At 41.6% G+C, this 22,818-nt stretch overlaps 2 protein-coding genes across 2 annotated transcripts in view; both read left to right on the forward strand.

The window, feature by feature from the left end:
* The window catches only part of LOC132872764 (class I histocompatibility antigen, F10 alpha chain-like), a 318,444-nt gene that overhangs the window by 287,765 nt on the left and 7,861 nt on the right, over positions 1-22,818 (forward strand). The window lies entirely within an intron of this gene.
* LOC132872770 (BOLA class I histocompatibility antigen, alpha chain BL3-7-like) overlaps positions 11,314-22,818 on the forward strand; it is a 29,904-nt gene continuing 18,399 nt past the window's right edge. Inside the window, exon 1 of the mRNA XM_060907841.1 lies at positions 11,314-11,398. Coding sequence (XP_060763824.1) covers positions 11,344-11,398 — 55 coding nt within the window. The 5' untranslated portion in view covers positions 11,314-11,343. The remainder of the gene's footprint in view (positions 11,399-22,818) is intronic.

Raw genomic sequence — 22,818 nt, forward strand, 5'->3', positions numbered from 1 at the left:
GCATTTAACGGCATTTTTAAACTGACTTTACTCCCCCAAAAAGAATATGAAGAGACAAAAAACAAATAGAAAGGAACAAATACAACATTAAATGCCAGTCCATGTACATGTGACTTACTTTTCACAATGAGAATGCCTAGGCGATCACCTTACATAACATTGCATTACATTTAGCGGTTATTGTTTATACAAAGCTACTGAAAAAAGGACAGATTCAGCAGCATACAAAATGTGGGGGCATACAGGGTATACAGGTTAATCAGGGTTAGTATATATGAGAGTTTTTTTCTTTGTTGTTTGTTTTTTTGTAAAGGCTTTACCCCGTTTAAAACAAAACAAAACAAAAAACAAACAACAAAGAAAAAAACTCTCATATATACTAACCCTGATTAACCTGTATACCCTGTATGCCCCCACATTTTGTATGCTGCTGAATCTGTCCTTTTTTCAGTAGCTTTGTATAAACAATAACCGCTAAATGTAATGCAATGTTATGTAAGGTGATCGCCTAGGCATTCTCATTGTGAAAAGTAAGTCACATGTACATGGACTGGCATTTAATGTTGTATTTGTTCCTTTCTATTTGTTTTTTGTCTCTTCATATTCTTTTTGGGGGAGTAAAGTCAGTTTAAAAATGCCGTTAAATGCATAGGCCTATAGGCCAAGTTTAATGACCTTGAGGTTATCAGAGGTTATATGTCGTTTTACAAATGAAAAATGAATTCAGCACCCAAACATTTAACAAACAAGGCCATTTGCTAACTTCATTAATCATTTTAGTACATTTCATTCCTTAGAAAGCTGAGAAACTGGGTTCAGCTGAGACGTTTACAGGCCCAAAGTTCAATGACCTCTAGAGGTCAACAGAGGTCAGATAGAGCTCGGCATATTGCAGATTTGAATTCGGCACACCCAAATTGACAAAATAAGACTGTTTGCCGACTTTGTCTCAAAAATGCCTTTGGGTGTCACAATTCTGGATTTTGGTACCAGTCTATAATAGCACTTGGATAAAAACTGTTCTTCAGTCTGGAGGTGTGAGATTTTAAAGACCTGAAGCACCTCTCAGAGGGCAACAGAATGAAAAGATGATGACCAGGGTGTGATAAGTCTCTAATGATGTTGGTTGCGTGGTGGAGGCACCATGTCCTGTCAATGTCCTTTAGTGTTTGTAACGGAGTTCCAAAGATTTTCTGTGCTGCTGTGATTACTCTCTGCAGGACCTTCTGGTCAGCTGCCATGCAGCTCACAAACCAGACCAGCATGCCACAGGTGAGAATGCTTTTGATAGAATGAAAGAAGCAGCTGATGTGATATGTCCAGTCTTTTCAATGCCGAAAGAAATCCAGTCGCTGCTGTGCTTTCTTCACTTTCTTCCCCAGGGCAGTGATATTTGTGGTCCATGTGAGCTCTTGTGTGATGTGTGTGCCCAGAAATTTAAATGAGGACATTCTCAACTGCATCACCCCTAATATATAGGGGAGCAGGGCCTTCACGTGGTCTCCTGAAATCAGTGATCATCTCCTTGGTTTTGGAGATGTTGAGTGCCAGGTTGTTCATGGAGCACCAGTCCGTTAGTCTGCGGACCTCATCCCCGTATGTGGATTCATCACCATTATGTATCAGGCCAACTACAGTCGTGTCATCTGCAAATTTAATGATGGTATTTGTGCTATAGGTTGGTATGCAGTCATGTGTATAAAAGGGAAAACAGGAGAGGACTCAGCACGCACCCTTGCAGGGCCCTGGTGTTGACTGTCAGAGAGGAGACGTGATAAGTCCCCATCCTGACAACCTGAGAACGGTTGGTTAAAAAGTCTCTGATCCAGCTGCATATGTGCTGATTCACACCCAGGTCCTGCAGTTTATTCTCCATTCTGCTGGGTATGATCATGCTAAATGCTGAACTAAAGTCCAGAAACAGTATCCTCACATATGTTTTAGGGTGTTCCAGATGGGACGGAGCGGTATGTAATGCTGTATTAATGGCATCTTCCGTTGACCTGTTTGCTCTATATGCGAACAGGTGCTTGTCCAGGGTGGGTGGGAGTGCTGCTTTGATATAACTCAAAACCAGCTTCAAAAACACTTCATAACAGTGGGGGTAAGAGCAACTGGTCTGAAGTCATTTAGGCTGCTAATATATGTCTTCTTAGGTAGGGGCACAATAGTCGCAGACTTCAGACATTTCGGGACAGTGCATAGAGACAGGGAGAGACTGAAGATTTTACAGAATACCTCTGCCAGTTGGTCTGTACAGTCTCTGAGTGCTCTCCCTGGTATACCAACGGGACCAGCAGCTTTCCTGGTGTTCACATCTACGGAGCACTCTCCTGACCTTAGTACTGACATTCAGTGTCGGGCTGACCAATGTTGGTATCAGCTTCTTCCTAGTCTCTGCATCGTCCACCTCAAATCAAGCAAAGAAATGATTCAGCTCCTCTACAAGAGAATCACTGCTGCTTGTTGTTGTTTCGTCTCTGCCTTTGTACTTGTTGAGGTTCTGAATGCTTTGCCATATTCACTATGGGTCTCCACTGCTGAAGTATCCCTCTATTCTCTGCCTGTAGTCTGCCTTGGCCCTCCTGATGGCTCTCTTGAGGTTGGTCCTGGCAGTGCTGTAGAGATCCTTGTTCCCATATCTAAAGGCAGAGTTGCGCTTCAGCAATAGACGCTTGACATCCTTTGTCATCCACGGTTTGTTGTTCGGGAAGATCCTGATGTGTTTGTCCACTGTAACACAGTCGACACAGTACTTAAAGTAAGACAGGACAGTGGATGTGCAGTCGTCAATATTTTGTCACACTAGGTTTTGATGTACTAATGAGACGTGTGTATACTGGTGTGAGAAACAGGGACAGGTGGTCAGACAGGCCTCAGTGGGGGAGAGAGGAGATTTTATATCCATCCCTAACATTGGTGTAGACATGATCCAGTGTGTTTGAACCTGCAGAGGCTCCAACTCTCCCGCTTTAGGGAACATTTAGAAAATCCTCCTGACCTCCCGCTGACAACATAAAAATCTCCCGCCCACCCTTACTACACATAATTAGTTAAAAAATTATATAACTTGATGGCATGGCTGTAGCCAGCTATGAGGCCACCGAGGTCCGGACCTCGGTCATTTTTAAGAACTGAAAATACATTTGTATGCTAAATATTCAACTGGATAAAAAAAAATAAAGAATAACATTAAAACATCTCTGTAAAAAGTGCATTCTTAATGATGTTAAACGTTGATTCTGTCTTCTGTGTGTGTTTGGTGTGCGCGGCTCTGAGACCAAGAACACAAACGTGAATGAGCGCGCAACTTGGGGGAGGAACGCAGTGCAGGAGACATGGGGTTTCCATGGTAACTATCAGCGCACTTTCATCAAGCTGTTACATTTACATTTTCGAAGCAGCACAGTTTTGTCCTCATTGCTTGGGCCAGATCAAACCATTAAACAAGCTTAAATTATTCTTACTCTTGCCACATACATGATTTTTTTTTCAAAACTGATGATATTCAGTTCAAACACCATTAAAAGTAATTTCAGGAATAGATCTCTTGTGAGGGGCGGCACGGTGGTGTAGTGGTTAGCGCTGTCGCCTCACAGCAAGAAGGTCCGGGTTCGAGCCCCGTGGCCGGCGAGGGCCTTTCTGTGCGGAGTTTGCATGTTCTCCCCGTGTCCGCGTGGGTTTCCTCCGGGTGCTCTGGTTTCCCCCACAGTCCAAAGACATGCAGGTTAGGTTAACTGGTGACTCTAAATTGACCGTAGGTGTGAATGTAGGTGTGAATGGTTGTCTGTGTCTATGTGTCAGCCCTGTGATGACCTGGTGACTTGTCCAGGGTGTACCCCGCCTTTCGCCCGTAGTCAGCTGGGATAGGCTCCAGCTTGCCTGCGACCCTGTAGAACAGGATAAAGCGGCTAGAGATAATGAGATGAGATGAGATCTCTTGTGTGACGTGTAATTCACCCTCTCATTTAAATATGTCGAACATTTTTCGGCCCACGCTTTGCGCATCATGGACCTCGGTGATTTTAAAACGCTGCCTCCAGCCCTGAACTTGATCCGTTTATGTTGACGAAAATTAAGAGTTGACTTTCCGCTTTTCGTGTGTCTGACATTGTATGGGTGGACTCGAGTGTGTACCCCGCGGTATATGCCGATTCCCCGGTCAGTACACCGATTGGCGTAACGGGGGGATTGGAGTGAATGCCGGAGGCATGCGTGCATATGAATAGAGCGGAATTTGGTCCATCGCGGGGTCACATTGAGCCACCCAATGTCTTAGCAGTTACAGATAAAGCATACAGATAGCGCTATTAATAGGGATGCACCGATCCATATTTTTTCACTTCCGATCCGATCCCGATACCTGAATTTGAATATCTGCCGATACCGATACTATTCCGATACCAAAACTATTTCAATATTATCATCATTATTGGTAAAAACTCATCTCTACAGGCAACTATGATATGAACAAATGGATGCATGTGTGTACCAAAAGGCAACTTGAGGTAAGTATAAGGTCAGAAAACAGGAAATCCTGTTAACAGTAACAATCCCATCCTGAAAACAAATATGCAACTGTAAGGATTTCAAATTGACTGTCATTTATTAAACTCAAGACAGAAGGGCTGCTTTCACATCTTCACAAATTAAGTATAGGCTCCTGTAGCCACAACAAAGCAAAAAAGTTTTCACGTATAAAATGGCCTAAAGTGTGATCATTCACAGCAGCAATAAAACATTCATGCTCAAGTAGCAGCCACGCGGTCAATCCAGTGCACAGTGAGGCTTATCAGTGACATTGGGCAGACATCTGAAGTCCAAATATCTGTAGTAAAGCTCAGAGCTGGAACTTTTTTTAACTTCTCAGCTAACTTGGTTGACACTCGGTTGTATAGTTCAGGTAGCGCCATCTCTGATAAATATCTACTGGATGGTAAACTGTATCTCGGCTGTAAGTGCTCGATCAGGCTGCGAAATCCTTCATTTTCGACAACTGACAATGGTTGGTCATCGAGTACGATGAAGTTAAGCAACTTCTCAGTGATCCCTTTAGCTTTAGCGTTGTCTGGTGAAAGTTTACCTGTTTGAAATGACTGGTCAAGTGATTGCTGCCGGCTACTTTGGTGTTTCGGCCCCATGGCTACAAAGTCATCGTGCTCTTTAGGGTGGTGCTTTTTCAGATGCTTTATTACATTTGTGGTATTGTATGTCGCAACGGAGCTTCCGCCTCTCTGTACAATGGCTTTGCAAACATTGCACGTTGCTGTCTTGCTTTGTGGTGTTTCAAGTAAAAAGTATTTCCACACAGCTGACATGTTGTGGTGAAAAATTGGTTAGCTTGCTGCTCCATCCACGCTCGCCTGCTAGCTCGCTACAAACTGTGGGATGGATTTCCTGAACGGAAGCATGTCTCCTCATTACTGTGTGTCTCATTGAGATTCGCCTCTGTTCAGGAAATCCATTCCACATTTTGCAATCAGGTAGCAGTGCAGCCAACATGGAATCACTTGTGGAGTTATTCCAGCAGACAGTATGTGTACAGACATGTCTCATGGATCGGAAATCTTTGCAGGTTGGATCGGAAATTTCTGATCCGTGAATAACGTTGATATCGGAACCCGATACTGGATCGGATCGGCTCCATCCCTAGCTATTAATGATACACACGAGAGAACGAGAAAACCCGCGACACTCAACCATTTTGTTTGTTTTTTGTGTCTGCATTTCGTCTGCATTTATTGCCTGCTCGTCTTTAACTTTATGTTCTCTTGAATGAGATAATGAAACGAAGTTCCGTTGGTGGAAATGGCGAAAGCCAAACTACGAAGAAAAAATATCAGAAAATCACTAAGATAAAGTTGGGATCGCCCGTCGCGATGGTCGCCAGGGACGAATGGCAGACTATTTTGGACAGCAGCAAGACGACCCTATATCTGACAGGGTTAGATCACCAGACCAGACGTTAGATTCTAACGAACTTGTCTGACTTTTACTAGACTTAGAAATAGAATATAATTAGGCATATTAAAGTTTGGTCTCCTACTCAAGCGAGTAGGATGCTTCTTTGCTTTGCTCCTGCTTTCTTGATCTTTATTTCTATACTTTACTTTCTCATTTAATTTCCACTAGTTTTTTCATTTTATTTTTCATCTTTATAAGCTTTTAATTTAATTTTAATTTAATTTCCACTTTTTTTAATTTTATTTTTCATCTTTATAAGATAAGTTAGTTTTTAAAACAAAATGCCAGGGAGCAAAAAATCCTGCAGAAAATGCATGGAACTAGAACAGAGGATTTCTATTCTGGAATCAAAGATTGATGCTCTGCCAAAGACGGACAAATTAAAAGCGATATCTCAGGAAAGGAGTACAGAAACAGTGGCTGAGAATGCAGAGATTGCACTCCGACAGACCGAGGACATTGCAGATCAAGTGGATGAATTCATCAATCAAGCTGGGCAAAACGTGAGTACAGAAAACTGGCAAATGATGGGTGGCAAGCCCAAAAATAAAAAACAGAAGAATAATTACTTCAACACCAGCTCGTTCTACAAATTACAATAGGATCTACAATCCTATGGAAAATCCACAGCCCATAAGGCTTCAGAACAAATTTGAATGCCTCAGGGATGTGGAAGAGGATTTTTCAAGCGGACAAACACATAGTAAAAAGAGATCGCACCAAGATCGAAGAGCTGTAGGAAGAGGCAAAAAGCAGCTCGTAACACCACCTGATCCCACAACCCTTGTTCTTGGTGATTCCACTGTAAGACAATTAAAAGGTTATGAGATGATTATTTGTTGTCTTCCAAATGCATCCATCTCTGACACCAAAGACAGCATTTTGAAACTCATGTCCGAGCATAAAACTATTAAACATATTGTTGTGCATGTGGGAGCAAATGATATTTTCAGAGAACAGCTGTTTGTCCAAGATGATTTCAGAAAACTTTTTTCTGAGCTCTATAAGACTGGAATTCAATCTTTTATTAGTGGCCCACTTCCAGCGAGAGGAAGTTTTGCTTTTTCTCGACTCTTCAGTCTTAACACCTGGCTTGGAAAAACTTGTTCTTCATTTGGTATGAACTTCATAGACAATTTTAACCTTTTCTGGAATCGCAGAGAATTTTACAAGCCAAATAGCACTGAACTCAGCTGGATTGGAGCCAAAGTCTTAGTAGACCATTACAGACTTGCAATCTTTTCTCAGCCAGCATTGAGGAAAACAGTTGATAAGATGTCGCAGACTGACATAGTTACAAAGCCTAAACAATCATCTTTGCAAGTCGTCATCAAGGACACACAGACATCTGACCTGCAAGACTGCCAAGATTCAAAAACAGACTGCCAAAAATCAGAGGACTCCATTTTGCCATCTCTATCTTCCCCCCGGATGGATTTCCCAAATAGCATGAAAAAATTGCTGCCAATGGCTACACTCTTTTTCCAGCCCAAATCTGTCGCGACAAGCAGTGTACCCAGTTCATCAAAATTGTGTTTGCCCAGGACTTTCAGCTGGCTACAAATCTTTTTCACCATCCAAAAGATACATGTCATCTCCAATCCTTTCACCCTCAAACCAAATGGAACATTTAGAAAGTCTTGTTTGATGTACTCTGGGTCCCTGTGAATGGGTGTAGTTTTGAAAACCAGCTGGGACCCAATGTGCCTATGCCATTCTCTATTCCTGTGCTGATAAGAAATAGAAAACATAGAGCACATTTAACCCTGAGGGTGAACCAATCTAATCTCCTTCCTGTTTTAAAACAACATCAGAGTGCACAAGCAGATATTACTTCTAGACTTTCTGTAAAGTTAGCTCTTCTGAACGTTAGATCACTTTTAAACAAGTCATTTTTAATTAATGATCTTATTTGCAAACACAATCTTGATTTTTTGCTTCTAACTGAAACTTGGCTGGATCAAGCAAATAGTGCTACTGTTAGGTTTATATAAGTATTATTCTTGACCAAGAAGGCAGTAATTTATTAAAATGGTGACAAAATTAAGGATTAACTTAAGGTTCAGTTAAAAATGACCTTCTGTCTCGGCTGGACATTGTTTGGGAACATTTTGTTTATTTTGATATGAAATGTGTATTTTTGATCAGAGATGTGTCTGAACGACGCCAAGGTCTGTTTTGATGTCAGATCGACCCACACACACTTTAATGTTGGATGTAATGGTAGCCTTATTGCTGAACAAAGAGTTAAGACTTTATATTTTTGGATTATTGCATATACTATGGCAGTGATTTAAATTTAATTGTTAGATCTAAGATGTATTCAATGATTTAAGTTAGTTTTATAGTTTTAAGTTAGTTTTATAATTACAGAATATAATTTAGGGTTGTTAAGACCTTATGATTCTAATGTTAAGACTTCATGAGTTTAATCCTGAATCCTGTTTGACCTTTCTCTGGTGAAGTAGCATTTCCAGACATATTCTTATTTTTCGTATGACTGTCTTTTAGGTTTGTTCTTATTTACTTATAACATCACGGGCGCAGATAGAGGGGGGGACGGGGGGGATTCATCCCACCCAGATTTAAATTCACCTCGTTCGGTCCCCCCCCCACTTATAGGGAGGAAAAAATGTCTATGCTGTCTTTCTTTGCATAAGGCAAACCTCACGGAAAAATCAAAAGACTAATTACCATTCGGTTTATTGAGGTGCACAACAGTACAGACATAGCTGCAACTGCGCAGACTGCATGGGTTGCGAGCGCGAGCTTGGTTGCTATGGTTACCCACAAGTTTGACAGGCATATCGGGGACAGCGCCTCCTAGTTCAGGACCCCAACACGGCATGATGAAGGGTGCCAAAAGGCAGAAAACGATTGCATAGTTTTAAAAAAAAAAAAAAACCGACTGTAAGTAAACTGTGCCTTACTTTATCATACCACCTTGCAATTTTTTGATAGTCTGTTCAAAGTAATGTCGTAGTGAAAGTAAAATCGTACGGAATAGAGATGCCTTTCTGGTAGCCTCCTTCTTTCGGTGGTAGCCTGTAGATACAGTGCTCAGAAGGCAGTTTTAATGTTTAATCTGGCGTTCCCTGCCATAATTTCAGCGAGCATATTGTTTCATAAGGAAACTTTGCGAAGAGTTGTTGACTGACTGCCGCTCACGCAACACACACTTTACACACACACACATAGCCCAGCCTCTCGCTATGTTTAACAGTTGGAACTTAGCGGTTTTAAAACTAGTTTTGCAGTTTTGCAATTTCTGTGCGTGATGATAATGTGCAAACTTTGGATTTCCATAGGCTATGTTAAAATGTTATGTCACACTTTTATTTACCACCATAAGTTGTAAAATGAATAGAAAATATAGTCAAGACATTTTTCTGGCCATTTTGAGCATTTAATCGACCCCACAAATGTGATGCTCCAGAAACTCAATCTGCTCAAAGGAAGGTCAGTTTTATAGCTTCTCTAAAGAGCTCAACTGTTTTCAGCTGTGCTAACATGATTGTACAAGGGTTTTCTAATCATCCATTAGCCTTCTGAGGCAATGAGCAAACACATTGTACCATTAGAACACTGGAGTGAGAGTTGCTGGAAATGGGCCTCTATACACCTATGGAGATATTGCACCAAAAACCACACATTTGCAGCTAGAATAGTCATTTACCACATTAGCAATGTATAGAGTGGATTTCTCATTAGTTTAAAGTGACCTTCATTGAAAAGAACAGTGCTTTTCTTTCAAAAATAAGGACATTTCAAAGTGACCCCAAACTTTTGAACGGTAGTGTGTGTGTGTGTGTATATATATATATATATATATATATATATATATATATATATATATATATATATACACACACACACACACACACACACACACACACAAAATGGAATCATTTGCTGACAGCTCAGTCCCCCCCAGTTCAAAATTCCTATCTGCGCCCCTGCCTGGATGGACGCAGCGCCCTTAGCATTTGCCTATTGAGGTATTTCACTCACATGACCAAGTCATGTGATGCTGCCATTTTGGACAGCACGGCTCGAATCAGTTTGAATGCGAGGAAGGCGACAAACGAAAAACATAAAAGAAAAAGGAGCGAGATGCAGAAAACACCTTCACTATCCAGCGATGTAGGGCATTTACAGGGCAAGCAGAGGGAGAGGTATTTGCAAAAATTGAGGTCAGCAGGCTTAGAGAACGACGTTTACCTGCTTCCACCAGGATTGTTCACTGACGTACGGAAGTACACGAAGCCCTCGTCTTTACCTGACTTCGGCCCACATGATCTGTATACCTATGTCGTTAAAAACCCATCGCCATACACAGGTATTGATCTGAAAGCGTATAAGAGTTTGGATGCCTACAAATATTTTGTGTCAGGCTGGGTAACATGCCTACATCAGCGGGTCGTCCCTGGAGCCGGTGGTCACCATCTTATTACAGCTAAGGTTTGTTCACATTTTCATTTACTTTCAGTCCTCAGGATAAACAAAATGTTATTAAATGTCATTGAAATAACTTCTTAGTCTGTTGAGACATGGCCCGTTATAAATTTGCTGTTACCAGGCAATGACCAAGAACTGTATTATTAGGGTCGGTGTCTGTGTTGTAGCAGTGTATTAGCAACTAGCTGTTAGCACTAGCTAATGTCAACAACATCGTAGCTGGTATGTTACTGTAGCAATATTTACGTTCAGTCATTTGGATGACTGTTAAAACCTTTCAGTCTCAAGTTTTTCCTTTACTGGATTTACTAGTTTACTGAGCTAGCACGCTCGGCCAAGCCGGGAGCCATCGCGCGCTCGCCGGCCAAGCCGGGAGCCATCGCGCTCTAGCCGGCCAAGCCGGGAGCCATCGCGTGCTCGCCGGCCAAGCCGGGAGCCATTGCGCGCTAGCCGGCCAAGCCGGGAGCCAGCGCACGCTAGCTCAGTAAACTAGTAAATCCAGTAAAGGAAAAACTTGAGACTGAAAGGTTTTAACAGTCATCCAAATGACTGAACGTAAATATTGCTACAGTAACATACCAGCTACTGTTGTTGACATTAGCTAGCTTGCCGTCCAAAATGTTTAGTGTTTGTTTATTTGTTTATTATTTAGTTTGCTGAGTGTTTAGTTTGTTTATTTGTTTATTATTTAGTTTGCTGAGTGTTTAGTGTTTGTTTATTTGTTTATTATTTAGTTTGCTGAGTGTTTAGTGTTCGTTTATTTGTTTATTATTTAGTTTGCTGAGTGTTGTTTGTTTATTTGTTTATTATTTAGTTTGCTGAGTGTTTAGTGTTTGTTTGTTTATTATTTAGTTTGCTGAGTGTTCAGTGTTTATTTGTTTATTATTTAGTTTGCAGAATGTTTTATTGGATCAGTGAGAGATGGCGCTCAAAGCCCTGATTTTCCTCACAGTTTCTCTCCATCTTTCATCAGCAGGTGAGTTCTGTCATGTTTACTGTCTTTATTATATTTATTTACTCTCTAATATTAAAGTTTAACACTGAAGCTGTGATAAAGGGAGATCTGACAAACTTACACAGCAATCAGACATCAAACAAATATAAACTAATATAGCACTCTGGAAAAAATAAAGAAATACACTTTATTATTATTATTATTATTATTATTATTATTATTATTATAGGCGCCAACTTCATGTCAACATTGGGGGATCAGAATTATGTTCTTGCACCGTGACGTCATGACGTCGGCAGTGTATGTAGTTGAATATCAAAGACTCAGTTGTAAGTCATTTTCATTCATTACTATTCACCGTTGCAAGTGGGAAGCGCCCATTTTAACGATAACTTATGATGCATTAAAAAAATCTCATGACTTTAAACATTGTAGAGTAGAGTGGGGTAAAAAAGCCCCCCTTAAGGAAAATTCAGTTTTTCTCCAAGTTGAAATGAACCATGTGTTTAGTTTTAATCATAGTTTTTGACAACACTGACATGAACAATAATGCCACCTAAAGTTTGCCTAAAGTTAATACTTAATTTTTTTTTTTAACAAAAACAAACATTGTGCCAAGGGGGCCTTTTACCCCCTCCCCCCAGTGAGGTAAAAGGCCCCCTGAGGTAAAAGGCCCCCTGAGGTAAAAGGCCCCCTGAGGTGGGGCAATAGGCCCCCTCACTCAAAAAAAGCTGTTTGGATAGCAAAAGTGTTTACTTAAGCCTATAATGTGAAAGGAACAAGAAAATATCCCTGAATTAATGAATAGATGCATTATTTTATTATATTTCACATTTTAATTTCAATATAATTTTGTGTGGATTGAACATGAATTAACAAAGAACAAGTGCATCAATAAATAATGCTAATTGAATCAATGAATTCATTAGCTATCTGCTATTCAGAAATGTATGAAATACAGTAGTTATGATAAAAGGAAACGATGCCCCCTGGGGGCCATTTACCCTGCCATTAAGGGGGCGTTTTACCCCACAGACTACACTTTTACAAAAAAGGGTCTTACTTTCAAAATGTGATTCAACTTTTTATACCTAATGTATTTTTTTAACATACTGACTTGTCTACTCATACCACATACACAGCTGTGATATCTGACGAAATAGCAGCTATCTAAATACAGTTTTACTGATATCTGAAAATTATATCACTTACCATGAAATTTGATTTCTCTCCGCTGCGTTGCTGATATGCAATCCACAGTGGATATTTGTATATCCCCGCTGTCAAGCCAGTCCATAGCAACAATAGAAATGTAACTTTGCGCCATCTGGTGGTTATTTTGGGTAAAACAGGCCGGGGGCGTATTACCCCACTCTACTCTATGAAACACAATTTATTCAATAAACAAATTTAGTTTAATGCAATTTTCTTTGAGATGAATTCGGCAGACAACTGACAAGAATAGTGCAAAAAAAAAACATGCACCATACTCCATAAAAAGGCTTAAGCGCGTTAAACTCATATATCCGCATCGGCTTCAACACAGACTTCAGTGTCCAAATTCTGCACAACATGATCACCTTCATTGCTGGTGGCTGCCGGCCTATTGGTTCGGATAATCCACTTGTCCATTTTGCTTCATTTCTATGTTCAGTGAAAACGGTTGCGGGAGGCCACACAGAACTTTTCGCCTCAGTAGTGCTGCCTTGGTTGCTACGCAACGAACCATTTTATTTATGTTTATTTTTTTTTTGCCTAGGCCGCGTAGGCCTAGTGCTACGCAGTGTAAATTTTGCGGAGTGCAACCTGTCAATCACTCACTGCCAACCATTGAAATATTGCAAGCGGAAAAGGGGGTGGGTCATGTCCGATCATAACATTTTAGGTGACGTTTCTATAGATTACTTATTTTGCTTTCAAAGCTAGGCTATTATTTGTTTAGTTGGTTTCAATCGTCAGTTAACATGAATTCTGTACTGTTTACTACTTTTTCAGGTTTCATTATTGGGGTGTTTTTGCCCCCCCAACTTTATCTTTGGGGGGGTCAAAAAGGTCCGTGCCCCCCCGCAGATGGCGCCAGTGATTATTATTATCATCTTGTGGTACAAATGTAAGAGTAATTTATGCACATGTGACGTCATTCATTTAAATATTAATCTTCTCAGTCCTGACTTGTATAACCATGAGCTCATTTTAATATCATCACTTTTACTGTCATTTCCGTCTCATTTTATCCTGTGAGTGTTTAGTGAAGTTCTGTTTCCTGTCGCTGTTGGTCCCCCCCAAACAGTTGTGTTAAACAGTAGGGGGCGGGGGGGGCAGAGTTTAGTCCTCACAGTAGGATGGTGGAGGGCAAACTGTCCACAAAATCAATAGAAGGAACCAGACTGCATTTCTGTAGAGAAAATGCAAAGTGTGCTTGCTGAGCTATAGCAGAAGAGTTATCATGCTAGCATGCTAACAGTTAGCATGCTAGCATGATAACAGCTAGCATACTAACAGCTAGCATGCTAACAGCTAACATGTTAACAGCTAGCATACTAACATGCTAACAGCTAGCGTACTAACAGCTAGCATACTAACAGCTAGCATACTAACAGCTAGCATAATAACATGCTAACAGCTAGCATACTAACATGCTAACAGCTAGCATATTAACATGCTAACAGCTAGCATACTAACAGCTAGCATACTAACATGCTAATAGCTAGCATATTAACAGCTAGCATAACATGTTAACAGCTAGCATATTAACAGCTAGCATACTAACATGCTAACAGCTAGCATATTAACATGCTAACAGCTCGCATAATAACATGCTAACGTGAACATACCAACATGCTAACGTGAACATACCAACATGCTAACAGCTCGCATACCAACATGCTAACAGCTCACGTACTAACATGCTAACAGCTAGCATACTAACATGCTAAAAGCTAGCATACTAACATGTTAACAGCTAGCATACTAACATACTAACGTGAACATGCTAACAGCTAGCGTACTAACATGCTAACAGCTAGCATACTAACATGCTAACAGCTAGCATACTAACATGTTAACAGCTAGCATACCAACATGCTAACAGCTAGCATACTAACATACTAACGTGAACATACTAACATGCTAACAGCTCGCGTATTAACATGCTAACAGCTAGCATACTAACAGCTAGCATACTACCATGCTAACAAGCTAGCATACTAACATGCTAGCATACTAACATGCTAACAGCTAGCATACTAACATACTAATGTGAACATACTAACATGCTAACAGCTCGTGTACTAACATGCTAACAGCTTGTGTACTAGCATGCTAACAGCTAGCATACTAACAGCTAGCATGCTAACAGCTAGCATGCTAACAGCTAGCATACTAACATGCTAACAGCTAGCATACTAACATGCTAACGTGAACATACTAACATGCTAACAGCTCGCGTACTAACATGCTAACAGCTAGCATACTAACAGCTAGCATACTAACATGCTAACAGCTAGCATACTAACATGCTAACTGCTGTAGGTGCAATTGGTAATTGAGTGATCAATCTCATTAAATCGGAAGGTTAATAATTAAATTGAATCAGTCTCATTGAATCATACCATTGAATCATTTTTATTGAATCAGTCTCATATCATTAAATCACTCATGGAATCAGTCTCATTGGATCAGTCTCATTAATTAATACCATTAATTTTGGTGCTTAATAATAAATTACCAAACAGCTAAATTATGGTATATTCCAAATTATTATGTTCACTTACCATATTACATAAATCATATGCACCTTTGAATTCTTGGAGATTGGTTGACTTCAAAGAATATTAAGCACAACAAATAGACACAGTTTCAATAATAATGGAATTTATTATAACAAAGATAAAAATGAATAACGGCAGTTGAAATATATACAAATATGATATATACTTGATGAGAGAGTGCGTGTGTGTGCGTGCGTATTTGTGTGTGTTAAAAAGAAATTAAACATGAAACATGTAGTGTGTGTGTGGGAAGGGTCACCACGTGTGGAGACAAAGTGTCCACGTGGTGGAGGCCTAGATTAGCCTTGTGTGTTTGTGAGGCCTGTGGCCACGTGGTGGAGTTGACCACGTGTTGCTAAGTAAAACAAAGAATTAGCACGTGTTGCTAATGTGTGCTTGTGTGTGGCCTGTGGCCTAAGCAAAAGGCTAGCATGGGATGCTAGCTAGGTATGTTTGTGTGTGTGTGTCCACGTGGTGTAGGCCTTGTGGCTTAAGCAAAAGGTTAGCCTAGCTTGCTAACAAGACAAAAGAATGCTAGCTAAGGTGTGTTTGTGAGGCCTGTGTGTGTGGCCTGAACAACAGAGTTAGCATGGATTGCTAATTAGACAAAAGAATTAGCCGTGTGTGGCTAGTTAAGGCCCGAGGACCCTACCTCGTGGAGTTAAGACAAAAGGTGTGTATGTGAGTGTGGAGGAGGGCCGCCACATGTTCCCTTGAGACAATACACTTAGCCCTGGATGCTAATGGGACAAAAGAATTAGCCGTAGGCTAATTTCACTAACTTATACAGTACTGAATCCACTGAAATCTTGATGCAATCAAAATGTGTAATAAGGAAATCAAAATGTTAGTAAGGAATAGAGAAGCATGCACAGCCTATCTATTAAACAATTGAGAGATTAAAACAAAACAGAACAATCAACAATTCAACATGCTGCGTGTCTACAGTGTAAACATTTAAACCATTCCTGAGTTTAAATTCACATTTCTTCATAAAAGCTAATTCCTAAGACTAGGTTTTGCCCAAATGCCAAGTCTCTTACTTCAGTATCTCGTCTCTACGCGAGATTATGAGATGTTCTGAGACTTTTGGAGTTTCACCGTTGTGAAGCACGTGAGTCGATTCTGTAGAAAGCAGAGGATTTCTTGGAGAAGCTTCGTAGCTCGTGATGAAAAGAAAGTCTCTGATTAAACAGTGTGCACAGCTTTTGAGTTAAAAAGGATCCAGTTGCTTCTTAACTTTAAATTAACTGCTTGGGCTGCAGTCGTGCGTACTTATAAGGAACAAATGAAAAACCGGTTGTAACTCGACTGAGTTAAAAGTCGTGCGATCCGAGAATCTACCGTGGCCAAAGGTGAAAGGAAAATGCGAAACTCTGGTTCTTGAGGAAAAGAAAAGAAAAGAAAAGACGTCTTTATCTGGTTTTCTGGTGCAGGGTATCTCTTTGTGTCGAGACGGCTTGAAGTCCAAGACGAGAGAGAGGAAGACGGAAGCGTTGTTCCGTTATTTATGCCTTCAGAGAGGAAGTAACGTTGGTGCTCCTGCCCAGGCGTGACGCAGGTCAACGCGGAAGTTGGCTGATGGGAAATGTAGTTTCTTAAAGGGACTGTACCTACAATCCCCCTTTTGGTCTCAGGGGTATGATGGAGTCATAGCACTGAGAGCACAGTACCGTACAGTCCACGTGTCCATAGTCCTTGAGGCAGCCTTGCTCTGCACAGTCCATGGTGTCCTGTGAAAACTGTGTAAACTCATGAGTTCCAGTAAGACAGTTGGAGGCAGAGGCATTTGGGCATATAATCACTATAGGCATTTTGGGCATATAATCACTCTAGCTAACTAGGTCAAAGTCACATCTAAAAAAAAAAATTAAACATTGAACATGAGACATGTAGTGTTTAATTTCCTATGCATAAAAACAAAGGAAGAGAAGAAATGAAGGAAGAAAAGAAGTATTAGTGTTTGGGTTGGTAAACCTAATCTTCTGGAAATCTTCTGTGTTGGGTTGGTGAATGTGACTGGGAATGTCAGTGTACACTTATGGTGAGTGAGGTGTACAAGCTAGGTGGACAGGATGGGCCTAACTATCGTCCCCCCCTTTTGGAGTGAGAACTGTTCAGAAGGTTTGATTTGATGGGTATGGAAATCGATATGAGAGCGTTTGATTGGGCCTGGATGTCCTAATGCGATACGCGACGGGGAACAGTTTCCTATGATCGAAAGGTCCCGACCAGTGTGGTAGGAATTTCTTTTTTTTTTTTTAAGGAAAAAACTCCTACCGGTTTGGTAAAGTTAAAATATAGGACTTTGTCACCTATTTGATATTTGTGATGGGAGGCTTTTCGGTTGTAGTAGGCCTTTTGTCCTTTTACGCTCGTTTCTATTTTCTTTTGGGCTCTTTTGTTTTATCTGTTGAGGGGTCTGACCTCTTTTGTAACAGTTCTTTAATCTCAGCCAACTGGGCTTTTAAAGAATCCAGCTCTGCGCGTAACTCACCAGGTTGGTCTGAATCACTGTCTTGGTCATCTCTACCCCTACGTGTAGAGCTAAGGTCGGAACGCTCCTGCCGTCTCTGGCCAGAGCGGGGATGACAATCTTGCTGCCAACCGCCTTGTTCCCTACGACCCTTTTCATGTGATGGGCGGTTGCCATAGTCACTGTGGACTTGCCTTCGGTCCCTCCTGGCCTTACCTTGCAGATTTTTTTGCTCACCCTGGTGATGGCTCGGCAAGGGGCGGTTTGGACCGGGGTTTCTCCAGGGGGGTCCCCCTTTTGGAGCTTTGCCTCCTTCTAAGGCTAGCGGGGGCCCGTCCTCACCTTGGAGACTAAGGACTCTGGGTTCATCATCGTTTCCGTTTGCGGTTTTGACGATGGTCTCCCAGGTCATTTGGGCTAGTTGCCTAATTTCCCTCATTGAGTGGAAACCCTGTCGACACATCAGTGTGACTTGAGTCCGCACGCTTGGGTGGAGGTTATGTAAGAAGAGGGATTTGAAACCTCTATCTTCTTCCAAGCCTAGTGCGCTACTACCCTGGAAATAGGCAGTACATAGCCGTCTATAATATTCACGAGGCGCCTCAGACCGTTTATGTTTGATTTGTAATGCACACAATGTCGCGGAGGTTTCATCCGTGTACAGCGCATATTCTTCCCTCATGTAATTGCGAAGTTTCGAATAACTATCGCGAATGTTTGGGGGTAGCGTCTCTAAAAAGGCATGAACGCTGCTACTGGAGGTCTTCCAGATCAGTTTAAGTTTCTCTCGCATTGTGGCTTTCGGTAGGTCCATCAGGCATCGATCAATTTCTCGTAAATAATTATTTACATTTGTTCTTTGATTGTCGGGATCGAATCGCTCGACATCTTTGGCAAGTAGGTCAATTTGCCGTAAGCGAAGAGTTTGGTGCACGGCCTTGTGCGACCTTCTTGGCTCTCCTGAGTACTCACTATCTAAGTTACTCTGGTGTTGTTCCCGTTTCGCACTAGATTCATAGCCTGATTCATCCGAAGATGGATCAGGGGTACTGTAGCACACTGACCTGGGTGTGCTAGGGTTCTGGGCTCGGGATGAGCACAGTACGGCTCCACCCTGGCTAAACGACGAAATCGTGTAGCGAGTTGATGGAGTTTGGCGGGGTGTCTGGTCCTCGACCAGGTAATCTACGGTGTCCGGTTCAGACGCCTCTTCCTGCTCTGAGCTTCGGCACATTGTTGGGGGTCTTTCACGCCCCTCGCACCCTTCTTGGGGGGTCTGCTCCTCGGCAGCCCTCTTGGCAGCCATTTCAGCTTTCTCTAGCCTTTTGGCGCAATCAAGGGAGTTCTTCAAGAGCTCACACTCCCTGTATAAATCATTATTATCGGCTGCCAGCTCGGCTTTGCTGGTGGTCAGTCTTTCAACCTCTCCGCGGAGGCGTCTGATTTCTGAATCAGTATCTCGGAAGTATGATAGGAATAGCTTACCTAGTGCCGCTTGGACACTAATAGTTGTTCCTTTTGGATCTCTCATATGTTTGTTCGAGTTATCTATGTTGTTTTGGCATTCACTCTTACTCATGTACTTAATGTTTGCCTTTTCGGAGGCAGAGCAGTGAATGAGGTCTGCGATGACCTCAAGGAGAGACACGTCTTGAGCGTTGTCTTCAATTTCTGAGACACGAGGGGATGCCATTTTGCTTAGGTTGGATATTGGATAATTAATTAATCAATGAGTTAATTTATTAATTAATTTGTATTAATTAATATTAACTATAATTAATTAATCAGTCAATAAAGTTTGCTTTTGTTTGAAAATGCTATCTCTTATCCTAAGTTATGAATAGGTTATGAGTATTTGTGATATGGTTATCACGCTACTGTTAACCATCTAACACACCTGGGGATATACCTTGGCAAAAGCTGAATCAAACTGGTAGTTCATCTGTTGTTGCAACAATATTCAAGAAGTCACACCAGTCGCCTCACACGGGGCACCAATTAAACTGTGGGTGCAATTAGTTTAAGTGAGTGATCAATCTCATTAAATCTGAAGGTTAATAATTAAATCGAATCAGTCTCATTAAAATATGAAATCAGTCTCATTAATTAATCTCATTAAATCACTCATGGAATCAGTCTCATTGGATCAGTCTCATTAATTAATACCATTAATTTTGGTGCTTAATAATAAATTACCAAACAGCTAAATTATGGTATATTCCAAATTATTATGATCACTTACCATATTACATAAATCATATGCACCTTTGAATTCTTGGAGATTGGTTGACTTCAAAGAATATTAAGCACAACAAATAAAGACACAGTTTCAATAATAATGGAATTTATTATAACAAAGATAAAAATGAATAATGGCAGTTGAAATATATACAAATATGATATACTTGATGAGTGAGTGTGTGTGTGCATGCATATTTGTGTGTGTTAAAAAGAAATTAAACATGAAACATGTAGTGTGTGTGTGGGAAGGGTCACCACGTGTGGAGACAAATGGCCCTTTTCCACTACCCTTTCTCAGCTCACTTCAGCTCGCTTCAGCTCACTTCAGCCCGACACGGCTCGCGTTTTGACTACCTCAGAACAGCACGACTCAGTTCGCTTCAGCCCTGCTCAGCCCCCAAAACTCGCACAGTTTTGGAGTAGGGCTGAAGCGAGCCAAACCGAGCTGAGTGGGGCTAGGGGCGTGAGGAGACACTCCCCTGTGCACTGATTGGTGAGGAGGAGTGTCCTCACATGCCCACACACGCCCCGTGAGCACGCTGGGATCTGTAAACACCGTAAACCCGGAAGAAGAGGAATTACGAATTATGAGAATTTCTGAAGCCTTATGCGCCTCGCCTCATCTATACGCTCTTGCCAGTATCTGTTGGCGTTGTCAGTGACAACGAGCCACAGCACCAAGACCAGCAACACTAACGACTCCATGTCCTCCATGTTTATTGTTTACTATCCGGGTCGTGAGACTACCGCTTAAAAGGTCACTGATGTCACTGTTTGCGCCGCCTAACGACATCACGTGACGTCCACCCACTTTCGCTAACTCCACCCAATGTGTCCACCCACTTCCAGCCAGCACGGTTCAGTGCGGTTGTAGTCGAAATGCAACTCCAACAGCCCCACTCAGCTCGACTCAGCCCAACTCAGCACGGCACGGCTCAGCCCAACTCAGCCACGTTGGTAGTGGAAAAGCAGCAAAAGTGTCCACGTGGTGGAGGCCTAGATTAGCCTTGTGTGTTTGTGAGGCCTGTGGCCACGTGGTGGAGTTGTCCACGTGTTGCTAAGTAAAACAAAAGAATTAGCATGTGTTGCCAATGTGTGCTTGTGTGTGGCCTGTGGCCTAAGCAAAAGGCTAGCGTGGGATGCTAGCTAGGTATGTTTGTGTGTGTGTGTGTGTGTGTGTGTGTGTGTGTGTGTGTATCCACGTGGTGTAGGCCTTGTGGCTTAAGCAAAAGGTTAGCCTAGCTTGCTAACGAGACAAAAGAATGCTAGCTAAGGTGTGTTTGTGAGGCCTGTGTGTGTGGCCTGAACAACAGAGTTAGCATGGATTGCTAATTAGACAAAAGAATTAGCCATGTGTGGCTAGTTAAGGCCCGAGGACCCTACCTCGTGGAGTTAAGACAAAAGGTGTGTATGTGAGTGTGGAGGAGGGCCGCCACGTGTTCCCTTGAGACAATACACTTAGCCCTGGATGCTAATGGGACAAAAGAATTAGCCAGAGGCTAATTTCACTAGCTTATACAGTACTGAATCCACTGAAATCTTGATGCGATCAAAATGTGTAATAAGGAAATCAAAATGTTAGTAAGGAATAGAGAAGCATGCACAGCCCATCTATTAAACAATTGAGAGATTAAAACAAAACAGAACAATCAACAATTCAACATGCTGCGTGTCTACAGTGTAAACATTTAAACCATTCCTGAGTTTAAATTCACACTTCTTCATAAAAGCTAATTCCTAAGACTAGGTTTTGCCCAAATGCCAAGTCTCTTACTTCAGTATCTCGTCTCTACACGAGATTATGAGAAGATGTTCCGAGACTTTTGGAGTTTCACCATTGTGAAGCACGTGAGTCGATTCTGTAGAAAGCAGAGGATTTCTTGGAGAAGCTTCGTAGCTCGTGATGAAAAGAAAGTCTCTGATTAAACAATGTGCACAGTTTTTGAGTTAAAAAGGATCCAGTCACTTCTTAACTTTAAATTAACTGCTTGGGCTGCAGCCGTACGTACTTATAAGGAACAAATGAAAAACTGGTTGTAACTCGACTGAGTTAAAAGTCGTGCGATCTGAGAATCTACCGTGGCCAAAGGTGAAAGGAAAATGCGAAACTCTGGTTCTTGAGGAAAAGAAAAGACGTCTTTATCTGGTTTTCTGGTGCAGGGTATCTCTTTGTGTCTAGACCAGAGGTGGGCAAACTACGGCCCGCGGGCCACATCCGGCCCGTTGGCATTTTTAATCCGGCCCGTGGAAGACAATCATATAAACACGATTGAGCAGATCTATAAACTATAAGCGTCAGTGTTATCACGTAGACAGGTGTTCTAGAAATCCGTCTTTCCAGTCAGTCGTATTCACGCGAGATTACATTTGCAGAGTGGTGCAGCGCGTGCCATGGAAGTCATTCTGGCGCCCGTGCCACTGATGATCTCGAGAACACAGGATAAAACTTTACAATGAGTGGTCCTAAAAAAAGAAAAGTGGACAGTGAGTGCAGGGTGTTCAATAAAGAATGGACAACTAAATATTTTTTTGCTGAAGTCCGATCAAAGGCTGTATGCCTTATTTGCAAAGAAACCATTGCAGTTTTAAAGGAATTTAACATCAAACGGCACTTTTCCTCCAAGCATGCTAATTATGCTAACAACCAGTCAGCACAAGAACGGACGAATACAGCTCAGCGGTTGCTGAGTGAATGTGAGTATTAACACTTTCTCTTTTTAAAACTATGTTGGAGCTGTAATAAGATGGTAGTCACATGTTTACAGACAATAATAATATAAAAAGTATAACTCTTAGTAATTTTGGTTGTCGTGGGTGGCTGCTGTAGTGCTGGTGTTTGTTTTTATGTACCGTGTGCTTTTGGGTGTCTGCGCCGCCCCTCATTTATGTCCCTGTCTGCTATTATAGGTGTATTATGAGCAGCTGACCTTGCTTCTGCTTATATCTGTTCCTGG

Source organism: Neoarius graeffei, chromosome 24, assembly GCF_027579695.1.
Source record: "Neoarius graeffei isolate fNeoGra1 chromosome 24, fNeoGra1.pri, whole genome shotgun sequence".
Taxonomy (NCBI): Eukaryota; Metazoa; Chordata; class Actinopteri; order Siluriformes; family Ariidae; genus Neoarius; species Neoarius graeffei.